General features: G+C 40.4%; 1 protein-coding gene, 1 non-coding gene and 1 pseudogene across 2 annotated transcripts in view; 1 reads left to right on the plus strand and 2 right to left on the minus strand.

Annotated features, from left to right (window-relative positions):
* Nucleotides 1-26,094, minus strand: part of NBEAL1 (neurobeachin like 1) — a 226,958-nt gene that overhangs the window by 171,678 nt on the left and 29,186 nt on the right. The window contains exons 4-5 of the mRNA XM_033230659.1: nucleotides 17,874-17,965; nucleotides 9,566-9,727 (exon numbers count right to left, since the gene is read on the minus strand). Coding sequence (XP_033086550.1) covers nucleotides 9,566-9,727; nucleotides 17,874-17,965 — 254 coding nt within the window. The remainder of the gene's footprint in view (nucleotides 1-9,565; nucleotides 9,728-17,873; nucleotides 17,966-26,094) is intronic.
* Nucleotides 891-1,024, plus strand: LOC117095507. The gene has a single exon (XR_004442042.1). It is a non-coding gene; the product is annotated as a small nucleolar RNA SNORA1 (small nucleolar RNA).
* Nucleotides 19,063-19,678, minus strand: LOC117094632 (annotated as a pseudogene).

The raw sequence follows: 26,094 nt of genomic DNA on the forward strand, positions 1-26,094 counted from the left end.
CATCTTTTGTCATTAGGAAATTGCAAATTAAAACAATGAGATACTACAAACACCTATTAAAACGACTAAAATCTAAAAGAACAGTATAATCCAATATTGGAAACCAAGGAGAGCAACAGGAACTCTCATTCATTGTTGGTGGGAATGCAAAATGGTATAGCCATTTTGGAAGACAATTTTGCACTGACAAAGCTAAACATAAGCTTACCATATGACACAGCAATTATATTCCTCAGTATTTACCTAAATTAGTTCAAAAGTTATGTGTATGCAAAATCTGCACACAGATGTTTGTAGCAGCTTTATTCATGACTGCCAAAAACTGGAAGCAACCAAGATGTCCTGCAACAGGGGAATGAATAAACAAACTGTGGTATGTCCATAAGTAGAGTATTATTCTGTGACAAAAAGAAATGGGCTATCAAGCTACAAAAAGACATGGAGGAGGGTCAGGTGCGGTGGCTCATGCCTATAGTCCCCATTTGATCAAGGCAGAAGAATGGCTTGAGCCCTGGAGTTTGAGACCAGCTTGGGCAACATGGCGAAACTCCTTCTCTACAAAAAATACAAAATAATAATAGCAATAATAACTGGGCATGGTAGTATGTACCTGTAGTCTCAGCTACTCAGAGGCTGAGGTGGAAAGATAATGAGACCGGGAGGTCAAGGATGCAAACAGCCCTTATCAAGCCACTGCACTCCAGTGTAGTTGACAGAGTAAGACCTTGTCTAACAAACAAACAAACAAACAAAGAAAAGTCATGCAGGACCCTTAAATGCATATTGCTAAGTGAAGGAAGCCAGTCTGAAAAGGCTACATTCTGTATGATTCTAATTATGACACTCTGGTGAAAGCAAAACTAAAGACACCATTAAAATATCAGTGGTTAAGCCTCATTCTAGATGAGAATGGGTACTGTTGATCATGTTGTCCAAAAAAGTTAACGTGGCTAAATTGAGACAGAGGCTATGCTTCCATCACAGTACACATATTGCAGTGGTGACAATGAGACCTGTAACATTTGGTATACTTATAGAAAAAAAAAAAAAAAAGCAGTGGTTGCCAGAGGTTGGGGCGGGAAGTGGGCTGGGGTGTGTGTGTATGTGTGTGTGGGTGTGTAAGGAATGAATATGTGGAGCACAGGCCGTTTTTAGTGTAGGGAAACTATTCTATATGATCCCATAATGATGGATTATGTCAAATTTATATATGACAATACAAATTAGTCAAAACCCAAGAAACTATACAACACAAATAGTGAACCCTAATATGCATATGGACCTTAGTTAATAATATATAAATACTGGTTCATCAGCTATGATAAATGCATCATACTAATGTGAGATATTAATAATAGAGGAAACTGAGGGGTATGGGAAAGGAGTATGCGGGAATTCTAGATTTATATAAAAACGGCTCTAAAACATAAAGTGTATTAAAGTTTTTAAAAGGAGCTTTGAAAAAGTAAAGTGAGGTCTCTGGAAATAGAAACATGTTCTGTGACTGGTAGCTATTAAACATTAAATTTATCATCAGAAACTATCTCCTACCCAAAACATTTTTTTCAAACCAAAAATGTGTTGAGCATTCCACTGCTTCCCTCTATTACGAAAATCTAAATATAATGAATTTACAACAAATATCTGTAGGATTTTTGATTTCAGCAAAATTGTAGTAAGTAGCTAGCAGGAAAATACAGCAAATTACCAGAGATCAACTTATGTCTTACAACGTGAATAAACCCTTTTCCTTTAACCTTTTTTTTTTTTTTTTTTTTTGAGAAGAGTCTCGCTCTGTCACCCAGGCTGAAGTGCAATGGCACGATCTTGGCTCACTGAAACCTCCGCCTCCCAGGTTCAAGCAATTCTCCTGCCTCTCAGCCTCCTGAGTAGCTGGGATTTCAGGCACCCGCCACCACGTCTGGCTAATTTTTGTATTTTTTTGGAGAGACAGGGTTTCACCATGTTGGCTAAGCTGGTCTCGAACTCCTGACCTCAAGTGATACACCTCCTCGGCCTCCCAAAGTGCTGGGATTACAGGTGTGAGCCACCGTACCCAGCTGCATCCTTCAACCCTTACAATGCTTGTATTATGTTTCTAAATTTTAAGGATGAGGAAAAACACAAAAATAAAAACGTGTCTAAGGCTCTGGGAGAGCCTAAATTAGGGCGAAATGTTTTAGAAATTATTGCTCAGTCATTCCATAATTCCTGCAAAGGCAATGAGAAATTAAGCCAAAGGTGACTAAGAGGAAAATTCAGTCCCTATTCATCTACTAATTAATTATAAAATATTTATAAAACAAATAATGTATGTTATAGAAAGTGGCGTCCAAAAAGAAAATAGATTTAAAGATATAGAATGTGGCTTCCGAAACGAAGATACGTTTCAAGAGGAATATGAACCAATTAAACCAATGGTTCTTGAATTCTTATATGCAGATGCCCCTAAACCAATGGTTCTTGAATTCTCATATGCAGATGAATGTGGAATGCTTGAAAAATCCAGATTTTGATCGCTTTTGAAACAGAATTTCCACAAGCAAGGCTCAAGCTCTATATTCTACGAAGCTTCCTTGTTGTTATTTATGCATACCAAAATGTAAGCACCACAGACCTAATTTATAAATGTGGGAAATATGAAAACTTATAGGATAGAAGCGGGCGGAGCAAGATGGCCGAATAGGAACAGCTCCAGTCTCCAACTCCCAGCGCGAGCGACACAGAAGACTGGTGATTTCTGCATTTTCAACTAAGGTACTGGGGTCATCTCACTAGGGAGTGCTGGACAATCGGTGCTGGTTAGCTGCTGAAGCCTGACCAGCGAGAGGTGAAGCAGGGCGAGGCATCGCCTCACCTGGGAAGCGCAAGGGGGAAGGGAATCCCTTTTCCTAGCCAGGGGAACTGAGACACACAACACCTGGAAAATCAGGTAACTCCCACCCCAATACTGCGCTTTAAGCAAACGGGCACACCAGGAGATTATACCCACACCTGGCCAGGAGGGTCCCACGGCCACGGAGCCTCCCTCATTGCTAGCACAGCAGTCTGCGATCTAACCGCAGGGCAGCAGCGAGGCTGGGGGAGGGGCGCCTGCCATTGCTGAGGCTTAAGTAGGTAAACAAAGCCGCTGGGAAGCTCGAACTGGGTGGAGCTCACAGCAGCTCAAGGAAACCTGCCTGTCTCTGTAGACTCCACCTCTGGGGACAGGGCACAGCTAAACAACAACAACAAAAAAAGCAGAAGAAACCTGTGCAGACGCAAACAACTCTGTCAAACAGCTTTGAAGAGAGCACTGGATCTCCCAACACGGAGGTTGAGATCTGAGAACGGACAGACTGCCTGCTCAAGTGGGTCCCTGACCCCTGAGAAGCCTAACTGGGAGACATCCCCCACTAGGGGCAGTCTGACACCCCACACCTCACAGGGTGGAGTACACCCCTGAGAGGAAGCTTCCAAAGTAAGAATCAGACAGGTACACTCGCTGTTCAGCAATATTCTATCTTCTGCAAACTCTGCTGCTGATACCCAGGCAAACAGGGTCGGGAGTGGACCTCAAGCAATCTCCAACAGACCTACAACTGAGGGTCCTGACTGTTAGAAGGAAAACTATCAAACAGGAAGGACACCTACACCAAAACCCCATCAGTACGTCACCATCATCAAAGACCAGAGGCAGATAAAACCACAAAGATGGGGAAAAAGCAGGGCAGAAAAGCTGGAAATTCAAAAAATAAGAGCGCATCTCCCCCTGCAAAGGAGCGCAGCTCATCGCCAGCAACGGATCAAAGCTGGTCAGAGAATGACTTTGACGAGATGAGAGAAGAAGGCTTCAGTCCATCAAGCTTCTCAGAGCTAAAGGAGGAATTACGTACCCAGCGCAAAGAAACTAAAAATCTTGAAAAAAGAGTGGAAGAATTGATAGTTAGAATAATTAATGCACAGAAGGTCATAAACGAAATGACAGAGATGAAAACCATGACACGAGAAATACATGACAAATCCACAAGCTTCAGTAACCGACTCGATCAACTGGAAGAAAGAGTATCAGCGATTGAGGATCAAATGAATGAAATGAAGCGAGAAGAGAAACCAAAAGAAAAAAGAAGAAAAAGAAATGAACAAAGCCTGCAAGAAGTATGGGATTATGTAAAAAGACCAAATCTACGTCTGATTGGGGTGCCGGAAAGTGAGGGGGAAAATGGAACCAAGTTGGAAAACACTCTTCAGGATATCATCCAGGAGAACTTCCCCAACCTAGTAGGGCAGGCCAACATTCAAATTCAGGAAATACAGAGAACACCACAAAGATACTCCTCGAGAAGAGCAACTCCAAGACACATAATTGTCAGATTCACCAAAGTTGAAATGAAGGAAAATATCTTAAGGGCAGCCAGAGAGAAAGGTCGGGTTACCCACAAAGGGAAGCCCATCAGACGAACAGCAGACCTCCCAGCAGAAACTCTACAAGCCAGAAGAGAGTGGGGGCCAATATTCAACATTCCTAAAGAAAAGAATTAAAAAAAAAAAAAGAAAAGAAAAGAAAAGAATTTTAAACCCAGAATTTCATATCCAGCCAAACTAAGTTTCATACGTGAAGGAGAAATAAAATCCTTTACAGATAAGCAAATGCTTAGAGATTTTGTCACCACCAGGCCTGCCCTACAAGAGACCCTGAAGGAAGCCCTAAACATGGAAAGGAACAACTGGTACTAGCCATGGCAAAAACATGCCAAAATGTAAAGACCATCGAGGCTAGGAAGAAACTGCATCAACTAACGAGCAAAATAACCAGTTAATATCATAATGGCAGGATCAAGTTCACACATAACAATATTAACCTTAAATGTAAATGGACTAAATGCTCCAATTAAAAGACACAGACTGGCAAACTGGATCAAGAGTCAGACCCATCAGTCTGCTGTATTCAGGAGACCCATCTCACATGCAGAGACATACATAGGCTCAAAATAAAGGGATGGAGGAAGATCTACCAAGAAAATGGAGAACAAAAAAAAGCAGGGGTTGTAATACTAGTCTCTGATAAAACAGACTTTAAACCATCAAAGATAAAAAGAGACAAAGAAGGCCATTACATAATGGTAAAGGGATCAATTCAACAGGAAGAGCTAACTATCCTAAATATATATGCACCCAATACAGGAGCACCCAGATTCATAAAGCAAGTCCTTAGAGACTTACAAAGAGACTTAGACTCCCATACAATAATAATGGGAGACTTCAACACTCCACTGTCAACATTAGACAGATCAACGAGACAGAAAGTTAACAAGGATATCCAGGAATTGAACACATCTCTGCACCAAGGGGACCTAATAGACATCTATAGAACTCTCCACCCCAAATCAACAGAATATACATTCTTCTCAGCACCACATCGCACTTATTCCAAAATTGATCACATAATTGGAAGTAAAGCACTCCTCAGCAAATGTACAAGAACAGAAATTATAACAAACTGTCTCTCAGACCACAGTGCAATCAAACTAGAACTCAGGACTAACTCAATCAAAACCGCTCAACTACATGGAAACTGAACAACCTGCTCCTGAATGACTACTGGGTACATAACGAAATGAAGGCAGAAATAAAGATGTTCTTTGAAACCAATGAGAACAAAGATACAACATACCAGAATCTCTGGGACACATTTAAAGCAGTGTGTAGAGGGAAATTTATAGCACTAAATGCCCACAAGAGAAAGCTGGAAAGATCTAAAATTGACACTCTAACATCACAATTAAAAGAACTAGAGAGGCAAGAGCAAACACATTCAAAAGCTAGCAGAAGGCAAGAAATAACTAAGATCAGAGCAGAACTGAAGGAGATAGACACACAAAAAACCCTCCAAAAAATCAATGAATCCAGGAGTTGGTTTTTTGAAAAGATCAACAAAATTGACAGACCGCTAGCAAGACTAATAAAGAAGAAAAGAGAGGAATCAAATAGATGCAATAAAAAATGATAAAGGGGATATCACCACCGACCCCACAGAAATACAAACTACCATCAGAGAATACTATAAACACCTCTACGCAAATAAACTAGAAAATCTAGAAGAAATGGATAATTTCCTGGACAGTTATACTCTTCCAAGACTAAACCAGGAAGAAGTTGAACCCCTGAATAGAACAATAGCAGGCTCTGAAATTGAGGCAATAATTAATAGCCTACCAACCAAAAAAAGTCCAGGACCAGATGGATTCACAGCTGAATTCTACCAGAGGTACAAGGAGGAGCTGGTACCATTCCTTCTGAAACTATTCCAATCAACAGAAAAAGAGGGAATCCTCCCTAACTCATTTTATGAGGCCAACATCATCCTGATACCAAAGCCTGGCAGAGACACAACAAAAAAAGAGAATTTTAGACCAATATCCCTGATGAACACTGATGCAAAAATCCTCAATAAAATACTGGCAAATCGGATTCAGCAGCACATCAAAAAGCTTATCCACCATGATCAAGTGGGCTTCATCCCTGGGATGCAAGGCTGGTTCAACATATGCAAATCAATAAACGTAATCCAGCATATAAACAGAACCAAAGACAAGAACCACATGATTATCTCAATAGATGCAGAAAAGGCTTTTGACAAAATTCAACAGCTCTTCATGCTAAAAACGCTCAATAAATTCGGTATTGATGGAACATACCTCAAAATAATAAGAGCTATTTATGACAAACCCACAGCCAATATCATACTGAATGGGCAAAAACTGGAAAAATTCCCTTTGAAAACTGGCACAAGACAGGGATGCCCTCTCTCACCACTCCTATTCAACATAGTGTTGGAAGTTCTGGCTAGGGCAATCAGGCAAGAGAAAGAAATCAAGGGTATTCAGTTAGGAAAAGAAGAAGTCAAACTGTCTCTGTTTGCAGATGACATGATTGTATATTTAGAAAACCCCATTGTCTCAGCCCAAAATCTCCTTAAGCTGATAAGCAACTTCAGCAAAGTCTCAGGATACAAAATCAAGGGGCAAAAATCACAAGCATTCTTATACACCAGTAACAGACAAACAGAGAGCCAAATCATGAATTAACTTCCATTCACAATTGCTTCAAAGAGAATAAAATACCTAGGAATCCAACTTACAAGGGATGTCAAGGACCTCTTCAAGGAGAACTACAAACCACTGCTCAGTGAAATCAAAGAGGACACAAACAAATGGAAGAACATACCATGCTCATTGATAGGAAGAATCAATATCGTGAAAATGGCCATACTGCCCAAGGTGATTTATAGATTCAATGCCATCCCCATCAAGCTACCAATGACTTTCTTCGCAGAATTGGAAAAAACTGCTTTAAAGTTCATATGGAACCAAAAAAGAGCCCGCATTGCCAAGACAATCCTAAGTCAAAAGGACAAAGCTGGAGGCGTCACGCTACCTGACTTCAAACTATACTACAAGGCTATAGTAACCAAAACAGCATGGTACTGCTTCCAAAACAGAGATATAGACCAATGGAACAGAACAGAGTCCTCAGAAATAACACCACACATCTACAGCCATCTGATCTTTGACAAACCCGAGAGAAACAAGAAATGGGGAAAGGATTCCCTATTTAATAAATGGTGCTGGGAAAATTGGCTAGCCATAAGTAGAAAGCTGAAACTGGATCCTTTCCTTACTCCTTATATGAAGATTAATTCAAGATGGATTAGAGACTTAAATGTTAGACCTAATACCATAAAAACCCTAGAAGAAAACCTAGGTAGTACCATTCAGGACATAGGCATGGGCAAGGACTTCATGTCTAAAACACCAAAAGCAACGGCAGCAGAAGCCAAAATTGACAAATGGGATCTAATTAAACTAAAGAGCTTCTGCACAGCAAAAGAAACTACCATCAGAGTGAACAGGCAACCTACAGAATGGGAGAAAATTTTTGCAATCTACTCATCTGACAAAGGGCTAATATCCAGAATCTACAAAGAACTCAAACAAATTTACAAGAAAAAAACAAACAACCCCATCCAAAAGTGGGCAAAGGATATGAACAGACATTTCTCAAAAGAAGACATTCATACAGCCAACAGACACATGAAAAAATGTTCATCATCACTCGCCATCAGAGAAATGCAAATCAAAACCACAATGAGATACCATCTCACACCAGTTAGAATGGCAATCATTAAAAAGTCAGGAAACAACAGGTGTTGGAGAGGATGTGGAGAAATAGGAACACTTTTACACTGTTGGTGGGATTGTAAACTAGTTCAACCATTATGGAAAACAGTATGGCGATTCCTCAAGGATCTAGAACTAGATGTACCATATGACCCAGCCATCCCACCACTGGGTATATACCCAAAGGATTATAAATCATGCTGCTATAAAGACACATGCACACATATGTTTATTGCGGCACTATACACAATAGCAAAGACTTGGAATCAACCCAAATGTCCATCAGTGACAGACTGGATTAAGAAAATGTGGCACATATACATCATGGAATACTATGTAGCCATAAAAAAGGATGAGTTTGCGTCCTTTGTAGGGACATGGATGCAGCTAGAAACCATCATTCTTAGCAAACTATCACAAGAACAGAAAACCAAACACCACATGTTCTCACTCATAGGTGGGAACTGAACAATGAGATCACTTGGACTCGGGAAGGGGAACATCACACATCGGGGCCTATCATGGTGAGGGGGGAGGGGGGAGGGATTGCATTGGGAGTAATACCTGATATAAATGATGAATTGATGGGTGCTGACGAGTTGATGGGTGCAGCACACCAACATAGCACAAGTATACATATGTAACAAACCTGCACATTATGCACATGTACCCTAGAACTTAAAGTATAATTTAAAAAAAAAAAAAGAAAGAAAAGTGCTCTTTAAAAACTCTGAGAAAAAAAAAAAGAAAACTTATAGGATAATTACACTTTATTTGGTAAAATGATAAAATGAAATATCTGATTTATTTTCACAAATAACAGAGAGTAATAAAAATGCATATACATTTACAGGTGAGAACCATAAGAAAAATACTGGTATAGTAATTTCTTGCTGAAGAAAAACTGTCATTGACTTTAGTATAATTTTTAAAAATCTTGGCTAATGTCGCTATAACTAGGTATAGTAACTAAAAGGACTTCCAACATACTAACAAACCAAAAGCCTATTGCAAAAAGCGCACTTACTCTTTAAAGTTCCATATGAACTACAAATATCATTAATAAGAAATAAAATTGATTATTATTTTGGTAACGTAACAATTATTTTAAAACAGATAATTAGCTTCTTTTTTCTTTTTTATTTACTTAATTTATTATACTTTAAGTTCTAGGATACGTGTGCAGAATGTGCAGGTTTGTTACATAGGTATACATGTGCCATGGTGGTTTGCTACACCCATCAACCCATCATCTACATTAGATATTTCTCCTAATGTTATCCCTCCCCTAGCACCCCACCCACCGAAAGGCCCGGTGTGTGATGTTCCCCTCCTCATCTCCATGTGTTCTCACTGTTCAATTCCCACCTATGAGTGAAAACTAGCTTATTTTATCTACTAGATACCTGCAAAGAATAATGAAGAACTTGACAAGCAAAATTGACAAGGCTTGCTGTTGTTCCTCTAAACCATCTGCCATTTTCTGAACACACTGTAGCAGCTGGATCCTCAGAACCTGCAGAATATTATCAGGAAGCAGCGATATTCCTGGAGGCATATCATCTACCCTAAAACAGAAAGGGAAAAAAATAAGAAGCCTGTTGAAATATAAGAAGAAAATCTCTGGCATTTAAATGAACTTCATTTTCAGCCCAAATCCTAAAGAAGCTCTTTTATTCATTCCCGATACTCTGTGCTTTCTTGTCTGCAACACACCACCAGATGATTAGTAACTAGAAGATTATTAGAGCAGAGTGGTTTTTCTTATTTCAGAAGAGGCTTACTAAAGAGAGCGACAGAGAGACTATTTGATATCTTTAATTGTACTATTTTTAATGAAAATATTTAGAATAAATTAATTTATGTCCCACTTAGAAATACTATGTATACTACATACTGTGTATAGCAGTGTGCATACCATTTCTAAAAGAAACAATAACTGTAAAATAAAAATGAAGTATCTACATAACTAGTTTAATATCTGTCAACTGTTGGCCAGGTGCGGTGGCTCACACCTATAATCCCAGCACTTTGGGAGGCCGAGGCGGGCGGATCATGAGGTTAGGAGCTCAAGACTAGCCTGGCCAACATGGTGAAACCCCATCTCTACTAAAAATACAAAAAATTAGCCGGGCGTGGTGGCGCACCTGTCCCAGCTACTCAGGAGGCTGAGACAGAAGAATCGCTTGAACCCAGGAGGTGGAGGTTGCAGTGAGCCGAGATTGTGCCACTGTACTCCAGCCTGGGTGACAGAGTAAGACCCCGTCTCAAAAAAAAAAAAAAAAAATTTGTCAACTGCTTTACTGAACATCATTGTTTAGTATAGACTCCCCAAGCCATATGATCAGAAGAGGGAGAAAAGATAACCAGCAAAAGGAAAGAAGAGAGATAAAAGGGTATTAAAAAAAAAAAAAAAAGGAAATGTAGAGCTCTGAGCCTGGGCATCAACAGAAGACTTTAAAAAGTAATAGATCAATATTTTGTGACAAATGGTTTCCATGTAAGACCATATGGTTCTTTAAGGGCAAATGCCAACATCAGACATGAGTGGTTCCTCTGGTGTTTCTTTCATAATAAAAACCCATACCTGGATTCAAAGTCTAAAGGCATGGGTACTAAATCTCACCTCTGTAACATACAGCTGATCATTCAACCTTTGAAGTTCCTCATGGACACTGAAGTACCCAACCTCATAAAATAATATATCTGTGTTCCAAGAGGAGCTGGTTTTAAGTGGGCTATGCAGATAAGCACAAGAGATATATGGAAGGTCACTCCTGTGGTCACACAACCAAAACCAGAGAATACCTCCTCCCTCCCCATCAAAAATCAGTGGCACTAAATAAAACCCTATCATCTCTAGGGATGGCAGAAAATCCAAAGCATAACAAAACATGGATATCTTTTTTTTTTTGAGATGGAGTCTCACTGTGTCGCCAGGCTGGACTCAGCTCACTGCAACCTCCACCTCCTAGGTTCAACGGATTCTCATGCCTCAGGCTCCCGAGTAGCTGGGATTACAGGCATGTGCCACCACACCCACCTAATTTTTGTATTTTTCACAGAGACAGGGTTTCACCATGTTGGCCAGGATGGTATCAATCTCTTGACTTCGTGATCCACCCACCTTGGCCTTCCAAAGTGTTAAGATAACAGGCGTGAGCCACCGTGCCCAGCCCAAAGAAAGCATGGATATCTTACCAGCCTGAAAGATGTAGGCTTAGAGTCAAGGCATGTTGAGCCACAGATAATGAAAAAAACACAGTATTTCTTACAAACTTGTTTCTGGCCTGAGGTCTGTACCTGGTTGAAACCTATGCCAAATCACCTAAGAAACAGAAAATTGGCTCAGCAACATAGCAAGACTTCATCTCCACTGGGGAAAAAAAAAAAAATTAACCAGGTATAGTGGTACATATCTGTGGTCCCAGCTACTTGGAGGCTGAGGTAGGAGGATCGCTTGAACCCAGGAGTTCGAGGTTGCAGCGAGCTATGATCATGCCACTGCACTTCAGCCTGGTCGACACAGAAAGACCATCTCTCAAAAAATAATAATAATAATAAATAGAAAGAAATAGAAAATTGTGACTGCAACTTCTCTCACCATTACACAGTGTTCAAAGAGATTTTTATACCATACTTAAAAATTGTTGCTAACCTGAATGGGTAGACAATTCCTGTGCTGCCACAGAAGACATTACAGTAGAGGGACCTGCAGAGAGAGGTTAATATTTCCAGGGAAATGAGAGACAGGAAATATCCTGGCAAGTCCAAAAGACTTGTGGAAGACCTGAAGAGATTGACCTAAGGAGAAGGATAGTAGAAACACAACTGAAGGGGCCAACATCTTAGAATTCATCTAAAAACTGCAAGTAATCACACAAGTAGGATGTTCTACCAATATTTAACATTCTGTTAATATTTTAATAAAACAGATACAAAATAAACAAAATTTCAAACATGAATGAGAAAATACCGATTCTCATGTGGGTTGCCAGTACATGACAGGTGGTTGCCAATACTTCTGCAGGCAACTACATGTCTACTTGTGTTTTTGTGTTTTTTTTTGAGATGGAGTTTCACTCTTGTTGCCCAGGCCGGAGGCGCAATGGCACAATTTCAGCTCACTGCAACCTCCGCCTCCTGCGTTCAAGCGATTCTGCTGCCTCAGCCTGCCGCGTAGCTGAGATTACAGGCACGTGCCACCACACCCACTAATTTTGTATTTTTAGTAGAAACAGGGTTTCTCCATGTTGGTCAGCCTTGCCACCATGCCCGCTAATTTTGTGTTTTTAGTAGAGACGGAGTTTCTCCATGTTGGTCAGGCTGGTCTCGAACTCCCGACCTCAGGTGGTCTGCCTGCCTCAGCCTCCCAAAGTGCTGGCATTACAGGCATGAGCCACCGTGTCCGACATACATGTCTACTTTTTATGGAATGGCAGAGCTTTCTATGTGAATCTGCTGTGGTCTGAATGCTGGTATTCCCCCAAATTTCATATGTTGTAAGCTAACCCCCAGTGCAATAATAGTATGAAGAGGTGAGGCATTTAGGAAGTGATAAGTCATGAAGGCTCTGCCCTCATGGATGGGATTATAAAGAGAGTGAAGGGAGCTGCCCTGCTCCTTCCTCTGTGTGAGGACACAGTATTCATCCCTCTGCTATGTAAGGACACAGCAAGAAACAGAGGACAGGCCCTTACCAGACATCAAATATGCTGGTGTCTTAATCTTAGACTTCCCAGCTTCCACAACTGTGAACAGTAAATATCTACTGTTGTTGTTGGCCAGGCACAGTGGCTCACGCCTGTAATCCCAGCACTTTGGGAGGCCGAGGCGGGTGGATCACCTGATGTCAGGAGATGGAGACCATCCTGGCTAACATGGTGAAACCCCGTCTCTACTAAAAATACAAAAAAAATTAGCCAAGCATGGTGGCGGGTGCCTGTAGTCCCAGCTACTCGGGAGGCTGAGGCAGGAGAATGGTGTGAACCCAGGAGGCGGAGGTTGCAGTGAGCCGAGATGGGGCCACTGCACTCCAGCCTGGGCAACAGAGTGACACTCCGTCTCAAATAAATAAATAAATATCTACTGTTGTTCTTTAAAAAAAAAAAAAGTTTCCAGTTCTGTAAGCCACAATTTTTTTAAAGAGACAGGGTCTTGCCATATTGTCCAGGCTGGTCCTGGACTCAAACTATCCTCCCACCTTGGCCTTCCAAAGGGCTGGGATTATAGGCTTGAGCATTGTGCCCAACCTATAAAATTTGAGTATCACCTGCCCTATTTTACAGGGGTCTGAAACCAGAAGGTCAATATGCATTTTCAGCTGTGAAATATAGAAAGGTCTATAAAAATATAATATATTTTAAACATGCTATCACTAAAACCTCAGAACCTTTCCATAAGCCACTGTATACTAATTTCCTATCCCTTTAAGAAAAATGCCTGAATCTGAACAGAGCTCCCTAAAGCATGCCTATGATTAAATGACAATTATACTTTATAGCCATCTCTTCTTCAGCTTATGCTTAATATGAAGTATTGCTAGTATTTTCACATTGAGTAAAAGGCCGTTTAATTAACTATAAGCAGAAAAATCTGAAGCACATAACCAGTAGTCACATGTAGAATATAGTTAGCCTCTTTCTGAACCATCCTACAACATAAATTAAGAAAGTGTTTTATAAAATGAACAGCAGGCCGGGCATGGTGGCTCAAGCCTGTAATCCCAGCACTTTGGGAGGCCGAGACAGGTGGATCACGAGGTCAGGAGATAGAGACCATCCTGGCTAACACGGTGAAATCCCGTCTCTACTAAAAAAAAACCAAAAAACTAGCCGGGTGAGGTGGCGGGCGCCTGTAGTCCCAGTTCCTCAGGAGGCTGAGGCAGGAGAATGGTGTAAACCCGGGAGGCGGAGCTTGTAGTGAGCTGAGATCCAGCCACTGCACTGCAGCCTGGGCAACACAGCGAGACTGTGTCTCAAAAAAATAAATAAATAAAATAAAATAAAATAAAATGAACACCTGAGTGTAATTAAATTACACAAAAAATAAGCCACAAAGCATAATATAAGGAATGCCAAATTCTATAACCCAGTTACAAATATTTCATTTTAGTTGGGGCACCATTTCACTTGTAGCTTTGGATTCTTTCATTCTCTTATTTATAGGTGGTATCAGAAAATCTCTCATTAACATATATATACAAATATTTTTTTTCCTGCTAAAGGGCTAAAAAGAGGTAATCTAAAAATAATAAACAAAGATTCAGATATAACCAATTTTCAAAATTAAGCAAAGCTATTCCTCCTCACTTTTCCAAAAACATATGTCAACAAGAAAGAAAATATTCAATTTTCCAATATTTTATCCTACTTATTTAAAAGTTCCCATTCTCTATATGCACATTGTCTTTAATAAATAAAGTCAAAAAATAAGCTTCTAAAAATGACTAAAGAGGACAAAAATTAGCTCCTAAGAAAGATTTTTTTTAAATTATAAAATTGGGGCTTGGTTGAACATGCCTTATAGATAAAGTTGAAATTTTTGGCCATGTTCCTAAAGTTATGAGCATTTAAGGACTTGGAAGCATTTTCCCACCTCTAGGACTTTACTGTTCAAAATTCTATGCTTCTTTTGTTGCAGTTTCCCACATTCCACAATTCTGTTCCACTCCTCTGTTTGGCTATTGAACGTCTACTGTAAACCAATGGTTGTCTGTGTCTACTACAGGAAGCAGTCTAGGTTGAAGTTCAAAGGCTTTTGAACTATTACTATTCTAGTAAAAGCCATCTCTGCTTTACATTATGAATTCCGTAAGGTCAGTTTACTTTACATGAGGATTAGCCATGTGTCTCTTATCTTCAAGGTGATTTGACTAATTTCATAAAATATCTTGTATACGGCATGTACTTAAAAATTTGAATGTTTTCTATTAGAAAAATTAAATTCATGGTTCAGTTTTTTGACAAAAACAGGAACCACAATATTAAGTAAACAAATTATATCACAAATGCAGCAATGCTCTTGGCGTTCTTCATGTTACTTTAAACACAGTGGCAATATAAGTCTACATAATGTTTTCGGAAACAATGTCCCAAGAAAGGAGACACCCATAATGTATGGATAACAACTGCACCTTAGAAACTTTAGAAGCCTGCATTCCAATATTCCAAACATTTAAAGGCTCAAATCCTAACTCTATAAAATTCTTAGCTCCATGATTTAAAGCAAGTTGTAAATTATTAAAACAGAAGTACTTCTAAGCACAAATCATATTATTTTATTGGTAAAAATTAGCAATAAATAATTTTATTTTGAGAAAAGGTCAAGATTAATACTCCCCAACCTTTAAAAACCTAACATGAATAATATTCTAATGAGGAAGACATCTGAAACTGGATTTATAAATAATGAAGTCCTAGTCTTTTTTTAGTACACTCACATCCTTACTTGAGTTGAATATCTCGGTCCAAAGCTTTAGCGACAACTCTGGATTATCACAATTACCTCTTAACTAGGCTCCTTGCCTACAGTCTCAACGCTCTCCACCAGCCACTAAAGTGACTTTGAAACACAAACTCGATCAAGACACTCCACACAGAACATTTTTCAGCAGCACTCTTATTTTCCGTAACAACAACAAAAAAGTCAAAGTCCATTTGTATTGCATGCATAGTACCTCATGATCTGGCCCCTTTTTGATTCTCTAGACTCAATTCTCCTTTACTACCTCTGATTGCCTACCTCTATTCCCAAAATGCAAACACTTTTCCTCCTTTAAGATTTAATTCTCCAGACACTATTTCTCATCATCAACCACCATCCATTCCTGCCTTCTCTCCTCAACACATTTTTTCTTTTTTGAGACAGGGTCTCACTCTGTCACCCAGGCTGGAGTGCAGTGGCACAATCACAGCACACTGCAGCCTCAACTGTCTGGGCCAAATCAATTCTCCCACCTCTGCCTCCCAAGTAACTGGGACTACAGGCACACACCACCATTTTTAATTTTTTGTAGAAATGGGGTTTCACCATGTTGCCAGACTGGTCTCAAACTCTTAGGCTCAAGTAATCTGCCCGCCTCAGCCTCCCAAAGTGCTGGGACTACAGATGTGGCCACTGCACCTGGCTAACACTTACCTTAAACTGGCACTCCTTTTGTGGCTAGATGCCTCTCCCCATTTTTCTTGCATTTTACCCCAGCCAATCTCTCTTACTGAACAACTATTAGACCTTCAAGATAGCTTAAGATGTAGAAAAAACTTTATCTGAAAAGTGGGCCTGGGAAATGGTATGAAAGTGGGAATGGTGGTGGGTAGAAAAATGAAAGATTTGTACTTTCAGTAGTATTTTTCCACAAATTTGAATTTTTCCATTTTATGATTTTTAAATCTAGTTTCTAAAAATCTAAACACTTCATCTTCTCTAAGATGTATTCTAAGGTCCTACAGTAAGGCCAGGAATGAAAATAAGTTTCAACTCACATGCCTATTGTATAATAAAGAATGTATATCTGGTCTTTGTACCACTTTTCTGGCACATAGCTTCAAAAACCCTTGAGATTTTCTGAGTGATATTCAGAATGTCTTCTGTTATTTATAATAAGCCCTCTGGATTACATCTGAGTCTATGCAAATGAAGTGACTCAAGGTAAGCCCTTAGTTTCAACAGAAGGTTGCTCCTATCAGAAAGATCAAGCATTGGCCAGGTGTGGTGGCTCACACCTATAATCCCAGCACTTTGGGAGGCCAAGGCAGGTGGATCATGAGGTCAAGAGATCGAGATCATACTGGCCAACATGGTGAAACCGTGTCTCTACTAAAAACACAAAAATTAGCCAGGCGTGGTGGTACGTGCCTGTAGTCCCAGCTACTCAGGAGGCTGAGGCAGGAGAATTGCTTGAACCTAGGAGGTGGACATTACAGTGAGCCAAGATCGTGCCACTGAACAGCCTGGTGACACAGTAACACTCCATCTCAAAAAAAAAAAAAAAGAAAGACCAAGCATTAATTAGAGGGCTGGAATTTTCAGCCTCACCACTGCTTATACTCCTAGGAAGAGGGAGATTGAGCTCAATCACATAATCCATTATGTAATGAGACTCCAATAAAACTCTGGACACCCAAAACTTGAAGTTTCCCGATTAGTGAACACACTGATGTTCAGGAAGGGCAACACACCTTGACTCCATGGGGAGAGGGTGTGGAAGCTCTGCCTCCAGACCCTTTCACACGTTGTCCTATGTGTATTCATTACGATAAAGCCATAATCATAAGTATAGTGCTTTCAGTGCTCTGAAAATTTGTTGTTACGGAAAACAACAAATTCAGGGTGTGAGAACCCTGAATTTATAGCCAGTTGGTCTGAAGTGTGGGTGATCCCCAAGACTTGTAGTGGCTGATGTCTGAAGTGAAAGCAGTCTTATGGAGGACTGTGCCCTTAACTTGTGGGATCTGGTAGTTAGTGTCAGAAATGAAGTGTGTTACAGGACACCAGTTGGTAGTGTCCTAGAAAAGCAGAGTTTTCTAGAAGCCAGGTCTAGCATCATCAAGAAAGACTACTGTCATCAATTAGCTATGTCTCTATGAGAATAGGGTTATTCATGAGTATCAAGAGGGTAACATTATTGCCATCCTTCTAGTATGTCATCAATGAAATCTTTGTGCCAAAAATGAAAAACTCATCCAAGGGTAACAAATTAGTGTTTCTACATACCTGGTAGGCAGCTTTTCAAAGTCAACGTCTAAAAACTGTTCATAGCTAGAAACAAAAGTGTCCAACCATAGCTTCAGGTAATCTGGATCTTTCTGAAATAACAAAACCATCATAATATTAAGTATGCCTATGAGGGAAAAAAAATGCTTCCACACCTATTAAACAGACACCTAAAGAATCAATACTATGAAATATCTAAGTGATATTCAGGAGTACATATGTGCTGTTTTAAAATGTATATTAAGTATATGGAACTCTCAAATGGCTTCTCATGTCACTCAAAGAGCTAAAATCTTAACAATGTCCTATAAAAGTTTAAACAATCTACCCTCCCATATCCCTGTAAACTTGTCCATTGTTATCCTGTACTAACTGGCCTTCTGGTTGTTTCCTGGGACATGCCAGACACGCTCCCACCCTAAGGACTTTGCACTGGCTGTTTTCTCTACCCAGAACACTCTTCTCCCAGGTATCTGAATGGCTACTCCCTCATCTTCAAGTCTTTTTTTTTTTTGGACAACTGAACATTTATTTGTGTGCCTTTCTTCTTATGTGTATTTCAAGTCTTTTCAAAACAAGGCCCCCAGACTCTCCAGATTAAATTATGTCCCTGGGCTTGGTCCTTTGCTGCAGGAGTCTTAGGGAGCCTTGTACAAATGCTTGAGTTACTCATTTACCAACATTAAACCCTAGGATAGAAAATGCAACAAAGCAGCACTCCTTCTTCTATGGCATGTGCTGATTTCTGATGAGGCGGCAACCAATATAGAAAACACTGGAATTTTTCCTTAGAACTGGACTGTGATGAGAGGTTCTTGCCATGAACATAAGCTACGGTATTTTCTTTGACTCTTCGTTTCTAATTTTTGAAGATAAGGCAAGGAATAATCTTCTCTAAAGATACCTGATAATAATTCCCCCAAAAGCAAAAACACATGCTTCCACTGCACTGTGCTTTCAAATATTCTGGGTCTTGTTCAGCTGGCAGATGAGCTGACTGGTGCATTCGCCCTGATAGCCATGTGAGCCCATCTCCTTGAGGAAGCCCACTATATTTTTGGTATATAGTGGATGTATATAGCCAAGATCACACTACCACACTTCAGCCTGAGCATGACGGGTCACCAAAAGGTGGAAAGGGCACAAGAATCATGAGATCTCCTGGAAATACTTCACTGGGAAGGCAATTTCATGAATGAGGTCTTCCAAGCAAACGACACCAAACTTCTCCAGGTGCTCCTCAATCACTGCATTGTCTGTCAGAGGGATGGTCTTATTCTTTACCTTGGCTTGTCCATGTTTCAAAATGAGTTCCCACAAAGACTTCAGATTTAGAAATCCCCAGGTCACATAAGTTTCCAATATAAGCAGCATTTTTAGGTTCTGGGGATTGACTTAATTTACAAAAACACCACTAAAAATTTTCTTCAGGCGAAGTCTTACAATAGTTCTCTCCACCAGTAAACGCATGCCATTAATCCTTTCGAAGTGCACAACAAAGGCCATGGAATGTTTATCTGGCAATTCCAAGGCATGAAGTCTCACTTCTAGTCATCTGAGATGCACCTTGTCACATTTCTGCCTTCAGGAATCATGTAGGAATGATTCCAGTCACTTAAACCTGAGCCTTTTTCCTTTCCTCTGCTCTTTCTTTGCCAAAAGGGCCTGCTTTGCCTGAGTGGCTTTGAGGGCTTGAAAAACCTTCCTCTTTTTCAGGAGATTTTCTGGACCTAAAGGGATTTTTCTTTGCTCTTGCTCTGCCATCTTTCTAGTGTTGCAGCTATTGATCATGCACAACCCCACCCCAAGTCATTTTTTAAATGACATATTCTCATTGAGTCCTATTTTTACTTCTTCTTAAAAACAGAAACCTCACCACCCCCTTACTTTACCTTATCATGTTCCCTCCACCATGGTCCTTTATCAACTTTCATCATGCTCTATAATTTACTTATCAGTTTATTTTTTGTCACTTCCCCAGAATATACGATTCACAAGTGCAGAGATTTTCATTTTTTTGTTTACTAATGAACACCAGTACCTTAAATAGTGGCAGGTACTGAGACTGTGCTCAATAAATATTTGTTCCATGAATTAAGAGTAAGTGTAACACGCATAAATGAAATCAAATTGGAAATGGATCATTAACATAAACATAAAAACTGAAACCAAAATTTTCTAGAAGAAAATACACCAGGCACAGTGGCTCACGCCAGTAATTCCAGAACTTTGGGAACCCGAGGCAGGAGGATTACCTGAGGTCAGCGGTTCGAGACAAGCCGGGCCAACATGGTGAAACCCCGTCTCTACTAAAAATACAAAAACTAGCCAGGTGTAGTAGTGCAAGTCTGTAGTCCCAGCTACTCGGGGGGCTGAGGCATGAGAATTGCTTGAACCCAGGAGGCAGAGGTTGCAATGAACCAAGATTGCGCTACTGCACTCCAGCCTGAGCAACAAAGCGAGACTCTGTCTCAAAAGAAAAGACAAGACAAGACAAGACAAGACCGAATAACTTTGCTACCTGAGGATAAACAGAGGTTTCTTAGCTAGGGCAAAAAAAATCATAAACTGAAAAAGAAAAAAAGATAACTGGTATTAATCAAAACTTAAAACTTCTACTCATCAAAAGGCACTATTAAGAAAATGGAGGCTGGGTGCAGTGGCTCACAACTGTAACCCCCACACTTTGGGAAGCTGATGTGAGAGAATCGCTTGACCCCAGGAATTCGAGACCAGCCTAAGCAACATAGTGAGATCCCATCTCTTCAAAAAATAGAAAAAAATTAGCTGGGTGTGGTTGCGCATGCCAGTAGTCCCAATTACTCAGAAGGGTGAGGCTGGAGGAATTCTTGAGCACAGGAAGTCAAGACTGCAGTGCGCTGTGCTCATGCCACTGAGTGACACGTGCCATTAGTAAACAAAAAGATGAAAATCTCTGCACTTGTGAAACTTATATTCTGGTGACAGAGTGAGACTCTAGAGAAAAAAGAAAATGGAAAGACAAACCATACTAGTTGAAAATATTCTCAGGGACTTGTATGAAAAACATAAAGATCTCCTACAAATCAATAACAAAAAGACAATTCAATTTAAAAATGGGCAAAAAGCTTGGACACTTCACAAAAGGGAATACACAAACGGCCAAACAGCAGCCTAATCTGTGACCAACATCATTAGTTATCCAGATAAATGTAAATTAAAACCAAGTAAGATACTATTATATACCCACCAGAATGGCTAAAAGTAGAAAAACTATATCACATTAGTGAAGACGTGCAGTAACTGTAACTCTCATACATAACTGGTGGCAGTATGAAATAGGATCACCACTTAGAAAAGTTTAAGTTAAATATACACATATCAAACAGCCCAGCCATTCCTCTCCCAGATAAATGAATACAAATATCCACAAAAACACTTGTACAAAAATGTTTATGGAAACTTTGTTTATTACAGCCCAAAGCCGAAAACAAAAATTCTATCAAGTTAACAAACAAATTGTTGTATATTCATACAATGGAATACTATTCCAGGAATAAAAACGAACTATTGATACTCACAATGACAAAAAATTTTTTCAAAAATCTATTGAGCAAAAGATGTTAGGCATCAAAGCACATATCACTTATTTATTTATTCATGTATTTATTATTTATTTATTTATGAGACAGGTTCTCACTCTGTTACTCAGGTCGGAGTGCAATGGCATAATCACGGTTCACTATGGCCTCAAACACCTGAGCCCAAGGAATCCTCCTGCCTCAGCACTCCAAGTAGCTGGAGTATAGCTATCACGTCTGGTTAATTTTTGTATTTTTTGTGGAGACGGGGTCTTGTTACAGTCTCAAACTCCCGGCCTCAAGTGATCCTCCCACCTTGGCTTCCCAAAGTGCTGAGATTATAGTTATGAGCTACCTTGATCAGCCTGATATCACTTATATGCAGTTCTAGAGCAGTCTATGGTGACAGAAATTAGACAACATGGCTGCCTCTGGGAGGACTGACTGCAAAGGGGCACAGAGGGAACTTTCTTAGGTGATAGAAATTTTACATTTCTTGACTAAAGTAGTGTTTATACAAATGTTTGCATGTATCAAAATTCATCACATTTGACACTTAAAATCTGTGCATTTTTATGCTTTGTGACATTTCAATAAAGCTGAGTTGACAAAAAAAAACTATGATCCCAAGGGTGGCTCCAAGATGGGTGAATAGGAACAGCTCCAGGCTACAGCTCCCAGCATGCGCGATGCAGAAGTCAGGTGATTTCTGCATTTCCAACTGAGGTACTGGGTTCATCTCAGTGGGGCTTGTTGGACAGTGGGGGCAAGACAGTGGATGCAGCCCACCCAGCGTGAGCTGAAGCAGGGTGAGGCATCGCCTCACCTGGGAAGCGCAAGGGGTCAGGGAATTCCCTTTCCTAGCCAAGGGAAGCGGTGACACAGGGCACCTGGAAAATAGAATCACTCCCACCTTAATACTGCACTTTTCCAACAGTCTTAGCAAACGACACACCAGGAGATTATATTCCGCATCTGGCTCAGAGGGTTCCTTGCCCATGGAGCCCTGCTCATTGCTAGCACAGCAGTCGGAGATCTAACAGCAGCAGCAGCGAGGCTGGGGGAGGGGCGCCCGCCATTGCTGAGGCTTAAGTAGGTAAACAAAGCCTCTGGGAAGCTGAAACTGGGTGGAGCCCACCACAGCTCAAGGAGGCCTACCTGCCTCTGTAGATTCCACCTCTGGGGGTAGGGCATAGCTGAACAAAAGGCAGCAGAAACCTCTGCAGACTTAAATGTCCCTGTCTGACAGCTTGGAAGAGAGTAGTGGTTCTCCCAGCACAGAGTTTGAGATCTCAGAACGGATGGACTGCCTCCTCAAGTTGGTCCCTGACCCCCGAGTAGCCTAATTGGGAGGCATCCCCCAGTAGGGGCAGACTGACATCTCACATGCCCAGGTACCCCTCTGAGAGGAAGCTTCCAGAGGAACGATCAGGCAGCAACATTTGCTGTTCAGCAATATTCGCTGTTCTGCAGCCTCCGCTGCTGATACCCAGGTGAACAGGGTCTGCAGTGAACCTCCAGCAAACTCCAACAGACCTGCAGCTGAGGGTCCTGACTGTTAGAAGGAAAACTGACAAACAGGAAGGACAGTCACACCAAAACCCCATCTGTACGTCACCATCATCAAAGACCAAAGGTAGGTAAAACCACAAATATGGGGAAAAAAACAAAGCAGAAAAGCCGAAAATTCTAAAAATCAGAGCACCTCTCCACCTCCAAAGGAACGCAGCTCCTTTCCAGCAACGGAACAAAGCTGGATGGAGAATGACTTTGACGAGTTGAGAGAAGAAGGCTTCGGATGATCAAACTTCTCCAAGCTAAAGGAGGAAGTTCAAATCCAACGCAAAGAAGCTAAAAACCTTGAAAAAAGATTAGATGAATGGCTAACTAGAATAAACAGCGTAGAGAAGTCCTTCAGTGACCTAATGGGACTGAAAACCACAGCACAAGAACTACGTGACGAATGCACAAGCTTCAGTAGCCAATTCAATCAACTGGAAGAAAGGGTATCAGTGACTGAAGATCAAATGAATGAAATGAAGCTAGAAGAGAAGTTTAGAGAAAAAAGAGTAAAAAGAAACGAACAAATCCTCCAAGAAATATGGAACTATGTGAAAAGACCAAATCTACATCTGATTGGTGTACCTGAAAGTGATGGAGAGAATGGAACCAAGTTGGAAAACACTCTGCAGGATATTATCCAGGAGAACTTCCCCAACCTAGCAAGGCAGGCCAACATTCAAATTCAGGAAATACAGGGAACGCCACAAAGATACACCTCGAGAAGAGCAACTCCAAGACACATAATTGTCAGATTCACCAAAGTCGAAATGAAGGAAAAAATGTTAAGGGCAGCCAAAGAGAAAGGTCGGTTACCCACAAAGGGAAGCCCATCAGACTAACAGCGGATCTCTCAGCAGAAACTCCACAAGCCAGAAGAGAGTGGGGGCCAATATTCAACACTCTTAAAGAAAAGAATTTTCAACCCAGAATTTCATATCCAGCCAAACTAAGTTTCATCAGTGAAGGAGAAATAAAATCCTTTACAGACAAGCAAATGCTGAGCGATTTTGTCACCACCAGGCCCGCTCTACAAGAGCTCCTGAAGGAAGCACTAAACATGGAAAGGAACAACCAGTACCAGCCACTGCAAAAACATGCCAAATTGTAAAGACCATCGATGCTAGGAAGAAACTGCATCAACTATTGAGCAAAATAACCAGCTAACATCATAATGACAGGATCAAGTTCACACATAACAATATTAACCTTAAATGTAAATGGGCTAAATGCTCCAATTAAAAGACACAGACTGGCAAACTGGATAAAGAGACAAGACGCATCAGTGTGCTGTATTCAGAGACCCATCTCATGTGCAGAGACACACATAGGCTCAAAATAAAGGGATGGAGGAAGATCTACCAAGCAAATGGAAAACAAAACAAAAAGCAGGGGTTGCAATCTAGTCTCTGATAAAACAGACTTTAAACCATCAAAGATCAAAAAAGACAAAGAAGGCCATTACATAATGGTAAAGGGATCAATTCAACAAGAAGAGCTAACTATCCTAAATATATATGCACCCAATACAGCAGCACCCAGATTCATAAAGCAAGTCCTAAGAGACCTACAAAGAGACATAGACTCCCACACAATAATAATGGGAGACTTTAACACCCCACTGTCAACATTAGACAGATCAACTAGACAGAAAGTTAACAAGGATATCCAGGAATTGAACTCAGCTCTTCACCAAGTGGACCTAATAGACATCGACAGAACTCTCCACCCCAAATCAACAGAATATACATTCTTCTCAGCACCACATCGCACTTATTCCAAAACTGACTACATAGTTGGAAGTAAAGCACTCCTCAGCAAATGTACAAGAACAGAAATTATAACAAACTGTCTCTCAGACCACAGTGCAATCAAACTAGAATTCAGGATTAAGAAACTCACTCAAAACCACTCAACAATGACATGGAAACTGAACAATCTGCTCCTGAATGACTGCTGGGTCACATAATGAAATGAAGGCAGAAATAAAGATGTTCTTTGAAACCAATGAGAACAAAGACACAACATACCAGAATCTCTGGAGCACATTTAAAGCAGTGTGTAGAGGGAAATTTATAGCACTAAATACCCACAAGAGAAAGCAGGAAATACCTATAACTGACATCCTAACATCACAATTAAAAGAACTAGAAAAGCAAGAACAAACACATTCAAAAGATAGCAGAAGGCAAGAAATAACTAACATCAGAGCAAAACTGAAGGAGAGAGAGACACAAAAAAAAAACCCTTCAAAAAATCAATGAATCCAGGAGCTGGTTTTTGGAAAAGATCAACAAAACTGACAGACCGCTAGCAAGACTAATAAACAAGAAAAGAGAGAAGAATCAAATAGACACAATAAAAAATGATAAAGGGGATATCACCATTGACCCCACAGAAATACAAACTACCATCGGAGAATACTATAAACACCTATATGCAAATAAACTAGAAAATCTAGAAGAAATGGATAAATTCCTGGACACATACACCCTCCCAAGACTAAACCAGGAAGAAGTTGAATCCCTGAATAGACCAATAAAAGGCTCTGAAATTGAAGCAATAATTAATAGCCTCCCAACCAAAAAAGTCCAGGACCAGATGGATTCACAGCCGAATTCCACCAGAGGTACAAGGAGGAGCTGGTACCATTCCTTCTGAATCTATTCCAATCAACAGAAAAAGAGGGAATCCTCCCTCACTCATTTTATGAGGCCAGCATCATCCTGATACCAAAGCCAGGCAGAGACACAACAAACAAGAGAATTTTAGACCAATATCCCTGATGAACACTGATGCAAAAATCCTCAATAAAATACTGGCAAACCAAATCCAGCAGCACATCAAAAACCTTATCCACTATAACATACGCAAATCAGTAAACGTAATCCAGCATATAAACAGAACCAAAGACAAAAACCATATGATTATCTCAATAGATGCAGAAAAGGCCTTTGACAAAATTCAACAGCCCTTCATGCTAAAAACTCTCAGTAAACTAGGTATTGATGGGATGTATCTCAAAATAATAAAAGCTATTTATGACAAACCCACAGACAATATCATACTGAATGGGCAAAAACTAGAAGCATTCCCTTTGA

The sequence above is a fragment of the Trachypithecus francoisi genome, unplaced genomic scaffold (assembly GCF_009764315.1).
Source record: "Trachypithecus francoisi isolate TF-2019V2 unplaced genomic scaffold, Tfra_2.0 Lachesis_group13, whole genome shotgun sequence".
Taxonomy (NCBI): Eukaryota; Metazoa; Chordata; class Mammalia; order Primates; family Cercopithecidae; genus Trachypithecus; species Trachypithecus francoisi.